Source organism: Tetranychus urticae, chromosome 1 (assembly GCF_039701765.1).
Source record: "Tetranychus urticae isolate SD_2017Ah chromosome 1, NJAU_TeUrti_SD_1.0, whole genome shotgun sequence".
In the NCBI taxonomy this organism is placed as follows: domain Eukaryota; kingdom Metazoa; phylum Arthropoda; class Arachnida; order Trombidiformes; family Tetranychidae; genus Tetranychus; species Tetranychus urticae.
Genome location: NC_142958.1, coordinates 23192064 through 23203186, shown reverse-complemented (window position 1 = coordinate 23203186; position 11123 = coordinate 23192064). Strand labels below are relative to the sequence as shown.

The 11123-nt window shown below is 32.9% G+C and overlaps 4 protein-coding genes across 4 annotated transcripts; 2 read left to right on the top strand and 2 right to left on the bottom strand.

Moving 5' to 3' along the window:
- The first annotated feature begins 92 nt into the window (after positions 1-92).
- Positions 93-1547, top strand: LOC107362253 (uncharacterized). The gene is made up of 4 exons (XM_015929280.3): positions 93-375; positions 447-612; positions 679-818; positions 892-1547. The coding sequence occupies exons 1-4, from the start codon at positions 318-320 to the stop codon at positions 1332-1334; spliced, it is 807 nt and encodes a 268-aa protein (XP_015784766.1). The 5' UTR covers positions 93-317; the 3' UTR covers positions 1335-1547.
- Positions 1548-2538: 991 nt separating this feature from the next.
- On the top strand, positions 2539-5703 carry LOC107362781 (uncharacterized). Its single transcript, XM_025160902.2, has 2 exons — positions 2539-2785; positions 2854-5703. The coding sequence occupies exons 1-2, from the start codon at positions 2737-2739 to the stop codon at positions 5268-5270; spliced, it is 2466 nt and encodes an 821-aa protein (XP_025016670.1). The 5' UTR covers positions 2539-2736; the 3' UTR covers positions 5271-5703.
- Positions 5695-7038, bottom strand: LOC107362782 (uncharacterized). The gene is made up of 4 exons (XM_015929911.3): positions 6906-7038; positions 6657-6825; positions 6425-6564; positions 5695-6246 (listed from the first exon to the last, which is right to left on the bottom strand). The coding sequence occupies exons 1-4, from the start codon at positions 6958-6960 to the stop codon at positions 5822-5824; spliced, it is 789 nt and encodes a 262-aa protein (XP_015785397.1). The 5' UTR covers positions 6961-7038; the 3' UTR covers positions 5695-5821.
- Positions 7039-8490: 1452 nt separating this feature from the next.
- On the bottom strand, positions 8491-11058 carry LOC107362802 (uncharacterized). The gene is made up of 4 exons (XM_015929934.3): positions 10855-11058; positions 10604-10751; positions 9324-9463; positions 8491-9165 (listed from the first exon to the last, which is right to left on the bottom strand). Exons 1-4 carry the CDS (start codon positions 10919-10921, stop codon positions 8735-8737), a joined length of 786 nt encoding a protein of 261 aa, XP_015785420.1. The 5' UTR covers positions 10922-11058; the 3' UTR covers positions 8491-8734.
- Between the last annotated feature and the right edge of the window lie 65 nt (positions 11059-11123).

Below are 11123 nucleotides of genomic sequence, written 5' to 3'. Positions count from 1 at the left end.
TTTTTAGGTGAAAAACTAGTGAATAATTTGACCTCCAAAACGATAGATTTAAATCAAAAGTCTCACTAAGTTATATCAAGCATTTACATCCTCAATATCCTTAGGCTATGATTCAAATAACTTTTCAATTTTATCTCATTGTTGATCCATGAAATGAATCTTGTACTCTACATCGTCAACCTTTGTATATAAATAATGTTATTCCGTGTATAAAAATAACCAGTAATTGAAAGTTGGTGAGTCAACAGTTTCTTGGTATTATCAGTTAAACATTAAACCAATTTCAATAGCAACAACCGCCAATCAAACATTCAAACATGAAGCTCATTCTTTTCACGATATTCTTAATTTTCGCAAGTATTATCACCATCCGAGGTAAATTAAACTCAGTTTGTCAACGTTTTCTACTCGTACTTTAATTTAAATTTACATCTGTTATTTTTTAGCTGATAAAAAGAAGTCCTCGTCAAAAATTCCCGATGAACTCGAAAACAATGCAACTGGATCCTGTGAACATCTTTTCAATCACACAGCTGCTATGGTTGAACCAGTGTTACTTGTCAATCGAACTGAATGGCCCACAACAACGGATGCAATAAACAAACACTGCGAGTGAGTATGAAAAGCAACAATTTAAACCTTTAAATCATCTATTAATTTTATCCTAATATACTTTAGTCTTGGAGCAACTGTCTATAAAAGCATGAGACGATATGGCAAATGTTTATCTGGATTAGCTCGTCAAGCTTTGAATGTATTCCTTCATGGAATGAAAAAATTCATCCAAAGCACCTGTTCAAATCAGCAAAAGAAGCAAGGTAAACCAAGAAACCAAAATTTTCATCTCGAAGTATGTAAAGTTAAAGTCAAATTATTTATTTTAACTATTAGATACAATGGAAATACTTAAATGTGCCAGTTCTGAGAGTCTTCCCGGTTGGAACAAGTGTTTAAATCAAGCCAATCGCCAGCTTGATTTTGCCTCTGACAATTCAACTGGAGTTGAAATGGTCGGTAATGTTTGTTGTATTTACTCATCAATGCTTGACTGTGTCTCTGCCAATACTAAATCAAGATCGGATTGTGGCAAAACCCGTGACACGACAACCTTTCTCCGGTCAAGTATATCATTGGTAATGAAAGATGTGATGGAATTGATTTGCTCAAGATATTCAAATCAAGAGGAATGTAACATCAACAATCCAAAAGGAGTTTCATTGCTCAAAGTGGTTGGTGAATCAAACCATAAAGTTAAAGGAGCCTTCATGTTGACACCTCTACTAAAAACTGCGGAGAAATTGGCTGCTGTCGATGAAGACGAAGTACAGCACTGAAATCGGTCTACAAAGCACCACAACCGAAAAAGGTCACTAGAGAACCCAATAGCTTACTTAATACCTCAATGTTAAGGATACTTTTCCAAATTGTGATTCTTCTCTGAACTCAATTCATTTTTTACTAATAAATTTGTAAAATTTTACTAACACAAATAATCTGGTTGATGGTTTTTCATTAAATTCAAACAATCTATTTCATCAACAAAATAAGACATCAAAATAATTTATTGAATTGCTATGTTGGTTATTTTCAGTGGACACTTTCTGACTTTCTGTGAGTAGACATAAACAACTTGTTGAGGGTCATTTAGTTAATTATGATGATGAAAAAATAATACACAGGAGAAGCAGAAAATAACCAGAAAACTGAATGTTAACCTTAAATCAAGATGAATTATCCAGAGAAATCAGCCAGTGAAATAGACCAACTGAAACCAGATTTGTATCTTAAGAAACAATTTATAAGATTACCCAAAAAAAAGATCTGGTCAAGTGTGTTTATTCAATGCCATACTCTTGAACCATCTGATTGATTAATGATACAACAAATTATCATAAACTCCTTTTGTAACCCATTTCCAATGCTAATAGAAAAGTAGTTTGGGTTAAACCAGACAAATTTTTCTGGTTAATCGTATGATAATGTATCGTCTGACTTTGGGTTAACAATGTAAAGGGATTTCCGATGGAATTGAATACAAAGGCTTTTATTGTTGAATTGTACAAGTTTATAGCAAATTAATTTGATGATAATTACACTTAATCACCACTCAAGTTTACATAAGAAAACATAAGTGTTACATTGGAAATTTAATTTCTCAATTTAGTTTAAACAAGCTTTGTAATTCAATAGCTTGACAAACAAAATCTATGCCAATAAGTGAATACAACTAAGCTGATTGATTCTGTTTCCAGTTCTGCTTGAAATTGATTTAAACTGTAATGTCTGCTAATTAGTTATTGAATCAAGTTGAAAGCGTAATGTATTTGCAATTAATAACAAAGTAAAATGGGGAAAAAGGTAACAATAATAACATTGAAAAAAAAAGATTCAAAAAGAAGCCATTTCCTCCCGTATTTACGTGATTTACCAGCTTCATAATTATGCTGATTGAATTGTATGAAAGAGAAGCATGTTAATGATGAAAACTAGGATAATCATCATCATATTTCTGAATTTGCCAACAACTTAAGCTTAATCAGTTGCAAGAGTTGACATAATAATGAAATTAAGTTGAAATGAATTTGATATTTGAAACAGTTTAACTTTGATTGTAAATGTCACAAGAAATGTTAAAATGATCAGAAAATCTTTATTTACAATAGATTGATTTATTTTAAATTGTTGCTTGTTTCAATTTTGTCCTCTTTTTTTAAATTTTTAGTGATTAGACCAACAATGAGATTGATCCATGGATTAGCTGCCCTTTTCTGGATGATCAACTCAGGTAAGATATAGTTTATTAAACAGGATTGAATTGGGTGATTAACGCTAAAGATTAATACCATTTGGCAGGTTTAATGTTACATTATGACTCAAAGTCTGAAGCTTCAAAAAGTGATTGGAATCAATCAACAATAGATACTCAAAGTGAAAATGGTTCTCAAATTGAATTAATTAATGTTTACAATGACTCTGATTGGATTGCAATTGAATCAACTGAACAACAATGTGGTTGTCAATTTCATCCCATGTCCAGTGGCGATTTGATAGCTACAACATTGTTACCCGATTTCAATGAGTATGTAACAACAGAGTTGCCAATAGCAGAAAATGAAAGCGGTGAAAATGATGACTTAAAGAGTTCATCTTCAACAACCAATGAGAAAGCAAAACTAATTAGCAAGATTGTTATCAGTGATGGCAAAGATAAGAACAATGGAATCAGTATTGGTGGCGACTTTCCTCAAGGAACAACAATTGAAAATGATAAAGATGTCGAGTTTGTACCTTCAACGGTTGTTCATGTTACTGTTGATCCTGATGACTCTAGTGGAGAGTCAGAAGATGGAGTTTCAATTAGTGTTGGAAAGGACGAATCGTCAACAAAACCAAACATGCCAACAGATGATGGATCAGTCAGTTTACCGGCAACAACTGAAGCTGGATCAGTGGATGTTACCAAATCAGTGAACTCAGAGAAACCTGAAGAAACTTCTACTAATGCCGCAATGGGCGGTGAAGATGCGTTACAGACTGACAGCTCGAATCCTGGATCAACGATGATTCCATCTGTTGATCCGAACGAATCCATTGTGACAGAGGATGATTTGAAGACCAATGTACCAGAATCTGGTTCAAGTGAAAGCTCAACAACTTCAAAACCAGAAATTAATGTGTCTGGTTCAAATAATGGAGAAAGTACAACAATATATCCACAAGTTGAACCATCAACAATCGTTATAATATCGTCTGATTTTAACGAGTCAACTAAAGGTGAAGGAGTCACTGATTCAACGGTTGCTGAAACAACATCTAGTCCTGTTGATAAAGAAACGTCATCAGAGCCAGTAACGACAATTACAGAGGCACAGGGAGAAGGTGGATATGAAACCACCGCAACTGAAGGAAGCAAGGAAATAACAGCTACAACAGAGGGTGAAAGTGAAAGTACATCAAAAATTTATGAAGCTGGCGAGACAACAACAATAAAGATAAACGATGTTGAGGCTGGTACAACTGAAAGTACTACAAAGATCATGGAAGTAAGCGAACCAGAATCTGGTCAAACAACTACGAAAGATGATGACTCTGAATCAGTTACAACTATTGTCAGCTCAACACAATCAGTCGGAAGTTCAACTGAAGGTTTGACTGAAGGTCCATCACAAGAGTCAACTCAAGGATCAGAGTTAACTACAGTTTCAACAGATCTAACACCTGAAAAGACTCCTGATGATTCAGGTACAACAACTCAAGCCTCAGATGAAAGTTCACCTACAATACCCTTCACATCAACAGACATCTCATCAAGCTTACCATCAGAATCCCCGGTCGATTCTTCAACAGTGCCGCCAACAGTTCCAACAGAGCTATCTGAATCTCCAAATCCAAACTCTGAAAGTCCCTCGACTGAATTAACTTCTGAGTTAGCCACAAACTTGGTCACAGAATCATCTTCCGAATCCATTTCAGAAGCTTCATCAGTTACATCTGAGTCATCTTCGCTTTCTCCTACACAGAGTTCTGAGGGAAACTCGAACGAATCATCTGAACCAGCCACAACTTTGGGAATAACCACCACCTCACCAATTCCTACTGATTCAGAAGAGTCTACTAGTGAAAATGCTGATGGAACAACAATCGTACCATCAACTATCCAATCATCATCAACTGAGCCTGAAGCGTCAACCTCCAGCTCAGTATCAACTGGAGTAGAAGAAACTACAATTGCTACAAGTATGACAACGACAACAAGCTCATCACCACCACCAATTATAACAGAGACAACGAGTGCAATTAACACGTCTGAATCAGTAACTGTTTCGGGTGTAACAATGACACCAACAACCATGATTCCACCTACTCGAGTTACTCCAAATGTAACTGATATTCCAAAACCTTCAGTGAAACCGCCAATCAATCAATGCATTCAATTTCCTTCATTGAAGACTTGGAGATATGATTTGCTTCGTCGTGTCGCTCAAACCTTTTATCTTATAGTGAAAAGACGTCTCAGCCTTCCCCCAGAGTCTCCTCTTCGTAGATCAAATATATTTTTCCGCTCTATTCGATATCTGCGTCGAATGAATTGGTCACTTAATCGTACTCCTTTATGGGCAATTTACAATGCTAGGACTCAAATTATACGCATGATTAAATGTGAACAATCATTCAATATGTTTGGATCCAAAGTATTGGTTGGTATTTGGAAAGCTCGATTATGCTGTTTCAATAGGCTTCTTATTCAATGTGGAACGACAACGAATTAATGGCATAAATTATCATCCATCATGATCATTAAAAACAAAAATGATTCTTAAATGCAAATAACGGTTGTCATTAATTAGACAATTGGCTTTTTCATTAATTTAAAGATAAATAAAAACCAGACTCGAGTCATAATAGCAGAGTTAATGTTCAATCTCAATCTTTGAGCCATTTTCAGATCGATATAATTAAAAGAAAAATCAAACTGCCAATCAGTTGATTGATGATTGATTCAATCAATCATGATAAATTTACATAGTTCAGGTTCAGCAAGCAGAATTATTTTGCTCGTCTGTTCATCAGCTCTAAATTGTCAATGTAATATTAGTTTTTTCCCAAGATTAAATCCTTACAATCAAAATGCTTATTTTTACTGTAATTTTCATACATTTTGATTGATTCAATTAAAAAGAAATGAAACCAAAATTTTAGAAAAAAAAACTTTTATAAATGAAATATCACAAATTTAAAACATAAATTCAATTGTACACAGTTTAGAATCGCAACAATGAACGAATTTTAATGTAAAGTATATAAAGTTGATGATTAGTAGCTAAATGCTATCAGCGTGCACTTCTCCTAATAGATTAGCAGCTTTAATCAAAGGTGACAGTATGAAAGTTCCGTTCACTTGGTGACTATCATCAGCAATATTAGCTTGATTAGCAGCATTAGTAACACAAGCCTCTTTGGTTTCGTAGTTGGCACATAACAATTCAATTAAATCTTTTAAAACAAATGAAATGGATGATTGTAAGAACTTGGATGGATCCCTAGTTTTTCCACATTCAGGTGATGAACCAGTATTTAGAGCAACACAATCGAGTACAGCTGAATAAGTGCAGCAGATATTACCAACCATGTTTGGATCACTGGCATTGGTAGCAGTAATATCGAGTCGTTGGTTTGCTTTATTCAAACATTTACTCCAACCTCCAATTGTTTCATTAGAAGCACATTTCAATATCTCAGCAGTATCTAAATTAAACAAAATTAAAATGAATTTAGATCAATGACCAAGCAATAAACGGTTAACTTCTTAACCAGAATTCTTGAATTCAGACAACACAACAAAAATAAAAGTAATGATCACAAGAACTACGGTTGTTGTTCTGATGTATTATTAGAATAATTATTCCAATTTAAGATAACTTACCTTGTTTCTTTTTTTCAGATGAACATATATTTTGCATGTACTTTTTGAGTCCACGGTTGAAGATATTGAAGGCCTGACGACCTATCCCGGTAAAACATTTACCATAGCGTTTGAAGCCTTTGTGAACCTTTGCTCCAAGTCTGCCAATTTTAAACAATTCACATTATAACACTCCATATAATTATTTTATTGATGTCTTATCAACAAGTATTACTGAACTGAATTAACTTACTCGCAATGTTTATTGATTTCTTCCACAGTTGTTGGCCAGCTATCACTTCCAACAAGCAAGGCTGGTTCAATGAGAGGTGAGATTTGATTGGAAATAGTTGCACAAGATGAAGTTACATTTGAACTGGAGAGCTCTTCGTTATTCTGTTTTGTTAATTTTTGTTTGGCAGCTGTAACAATCAAAGAATAAAACTATTAGTTAAATTATTAAACAATTTAAACAATGATTGACACAAGAAAATAAATTTACCATTTACAGCAAGTGAACAAAGTAAAATGGAAAATATGATGACAAGAGATTTCATTATTGAAACAAAAATGGAGGGAACCGCGTTATCCAATAACAAGTCACACACAGAAGCGTCAAATTCAAGATAAGTTAATCAACTGCAATGAAACTATGGATTTAATTTTCCTTTATATTCAAGAAAATTCAGTAGCTAAAAATAACCAATCTAGGTAAGTAGTAAATGATTTCCTCACAATTGAACTTAAAATTTGGCTTCTAGGGATGCTAACTCTGAATACAAGATGATATTTCATAATAATTCAAGTTTATAATTGAGATTGAATCAATTAAATTTGCTTTGAACTTTAAAATTCTAGTTTCTATTTACGCAGTAAACATCACATTGACGTTGTAAACCCGAAAAGGTGATGATTGTCAAGTTTAGCCACTAACATTAACTTCACTGATTCCAGACAATAACACCAATAATTCATTAATTGTGAGTGAACGTCACTCAATTAAGTTCAACCTTGATCAGCTGAAGATCAATGGTTAAAAATTATAAGCAAATTGAGCAAGAAATACAATTTTATAAATAAATAGCAATAAAAATTTTTGGTAAACAGTTTCAAAACATTTCAAAATGTTATCTCCACAAATTCATCATTACTAAAGCAGGTAAAAAACATCTCAGATTCAGTTGAATTAGCAATCAAAGTACATTCCCAGGAATAACATTAAATAAATTTTCCAATTCCAATGCAATCTATAGATTCAATACTTAGCAAGACTTAAATCACTAATCAATGGTCTGTTAACTCATAAGTAACCCAAAGATTTTGGAATCACAATCTTAAATGTTGATGAGATTGCAAAAATATGTACAATTATAAACAGCCTTAAGGTGATCATTTTGTCATCCTTCAACCCTTGATGTATCAATGTTTTGCACCATCAATACAGAGTTATTATACCAAAGGCACTCTTAACCAATTTACCAGAATTATCAAATAGCCCATTGATCATCAATTAATGAGTTAGTGTATTATTCAGGGGAAAAAACCTTCAGGCAACACTTCCAATGAAGCCATTATAAAATGTGACTTTACTAACTTAAATTTACTATTTCTTTTCATCAACAAATGTCAACATTATCATTTCACCAGTTTAATTTCATTTCAACAGATAATTTACTCAAATGAACAAATTCAATGTAAACCTGTGCAAGTCAAAATTTTAGGAATCGCGTTTTATATATAATTTTGATGGCTTTGATAACTTCAGTCGTTTGCTGGTTTATTTATTAATTATTTAAACATTATTATTCTTAAGCAAATTGATAATAATTACGCCAATTTTGATGAATTTTTCAAGAGAAACGACTGAGTTATCAAAATAAAAACAATCGTTTTGTCGTCTACTGCATTTCCCAAATTTTCAGCCAATGGCCAACAGCCAATAACTCTTCCAGCTCAATTCACTATTGAACAAAATTTATGCTTTTAAGTTTCTTGGTTAATTTAAAGCTTTTAAGTCAGGTTTAATTGTCTGGATGTAATCTTGAATCATTATTGTGCCGTAAATATTGATATAATTGGCGAAAAAATTGAAAGACCGAGATTTATTGATGAGACATTGCTTTGGATAGATTTTTGTACATGTATTATATGCAGCATAGTAATATAATAGCTTTAATAAATCACTTAATATTGATGGAAATGACTTAAAATTGGTTGGATGAGTTTAGTTACATGTATTTATATACGTAACGACTCTAAATTAGAGTCTCAACTGGTTAAGTCATTAAAATTGAAGGTAGGATAAAAGAGGCAATTTGCGGGAATCAAAATTCAAACATCCGAGTCATCGCTCAATTTGTTTACAATTTTGAGCAACGGACTAAGTAGATAAGCGCCATCGACAGTTCTATTTGTCTCAGCAGCTAACTTGATTCGAACAAGTCCATCGGGATTATTTGCTGCACACTCCTGTTCAGTTGCGTACCGAGAACAAATCAGTTCGATAACTTCCTTCAAGACCAGAGCAATCGAGGTTTTGAAAAATTTAGTAGTATCTCCTTTTGGTGTACAATCAGATTTGGTACCAGTCCTTTGGTCAATACAGTTCAATAATGAGGAATAGATGCAGCAAACATCGCCTACAACACCTACCGAGGTTGAATTATCGGATACAAAATCCAATTGTCGATTTGTGGCATCAAGACACATATTCCATCCTTCAAGGGTTCCGTCAGTGGCACATTTCAAATCATTGATGGCATCTAAAAACGTAAAAGATACAAATGGGAAGCAAAAATTGAATGAGTTGTATCGACGAAAAAAAAATGAAAAGAGAAAAGCCTAGACTATTAATACACAGCTTATGATCTTAATATTGATCATGAACAGGGAACAACAATAATAATAATGTATAACTTACCTTGTTTTTTAGCTGTTGACTGACAGATACTTCGGATGAATCTCCTGAGGCCATGGAGATAAATTTGCAAGGTCTGACGAGCCAAACCTTGTAAGCATTTACCATACTTTCTGGCTCTTTTGTAAACATCGTTTCCAAGTCTGAGGGATAAAGAAACAAGAATTGAAAGCTGTTGATGATAATATTGTTGATACTGATGACAATGACAATGATAAAGGTAAAAAAACAGGAAGAAAAATGACAAAAATATTAGAAACAAGCTAAGCCCTAAAGGGTTTGCAATTGGAAGCTTTTTTTTCTCAGATAAACATGTGATCTCACTTTACCCTTTTGCATAGTATCTCTCTATACAGACAAATATTTAACTGTCTTTTTCACTCTCTTTTCACTCTCCCTTTCTCTTTTTCTTTCTTTTCTTCTTTCCCTCTTCAATAATACAATTCTGTAACACTATTCAGTAAACAGGGTGATATTATTATTCTTGTATTATTAAAGCCAAATATAGTCAAGGTTATCATATCGATACACATAAGATTGTTGGAAATGAAACAAGATTTGTTGTCAAAAATAAATGAAACTAATCACTTGGACATGTAAATAAGTTAGTTATATGATTGATTATGTATGCATTGTTAGTCAAATATTAAGCTTAAATCAAATTAATCAACCTAATTGAATTTAATTATACCATTAACTTGTGCTTTTGATGGGACATCATCATCAATACATTAAATGGATTGTATCAATTAAATGATCTGAAAACAGATGAAGTCAAGAAGTCGTTAGGAGGCAACAAAAAAGAGACACAAATCAATATAAAAATGAACCAACACAAAGCACAGTCAACTAACTGTTGACATTTTCAACCTTAATACATCCAATGAATCGTTAGGAATCACATTTTTTTCATACATCAATCTCACTGTTGCATTTCAGGTTCAATTTAATTTAGACTTTCCAAGTTTAACTTGAAAGCTAAATTGTGTTTAAAACTTGCTATTTGAATAAACTGAAATTGATATCACGTAGACATGAATAGGCAAAAGCATAAAATGATTGATAGTTTTTGAGCAAAGTTGAGCAAAAAAAGGCACAAGCACAAAAAAAAAGATGTTTCCATCAAAATGTTGATCCAGAGAAAGTCAATTTCCCTTGCAATCTAAACTAACGATGATTAAAAACACCACCAATTGTGAATCTCTTAATCATCATTAACTTGTCAACAAGTTAAGTAAAAAAGTCAAAACATATTAGCACATAATAACAACAATAAAACTTACTTGCAATGAGCATCAATCTCAGGAATAGTAATTGGAAAGCTTTTACTTCCAACCAGTAAAATGGGTTCAACCAGACTAGCCGTTTCATTGAATATCTGCTCACAAGATTCTGTTGAATTTTGAAATATATCTTCACCTTTAGCCTTACCTAAAGAAACAATAATATCAAAAAAAGAATCAAAAAATGAACCCAAAAAAAGGTAAAACCAAAAGGGCAAAAAATTGGGTTAAATTGGGTTTCTATACAATACCTTGAGCAGCAGCAAGTGTAAGACAACAAAAAGATGTAAACAATAAAATGATCATTTTACCAACCATGTTTAGACTGAAATTGAATTAAACAGATTGAACTTTGAGCATTTAGGATTGAAATGGATTGATTGAAATATGAATGAATTTACTCAGAGACTTGATTATAAAGAATTGTCTGTCAACTTGAGCGTCTTGTGTTTAAAGTTGAAATGATATTGGCCTTGGTAGATGAAGTTCATTTATATCGTTGATTGTCTCTTATGTAATC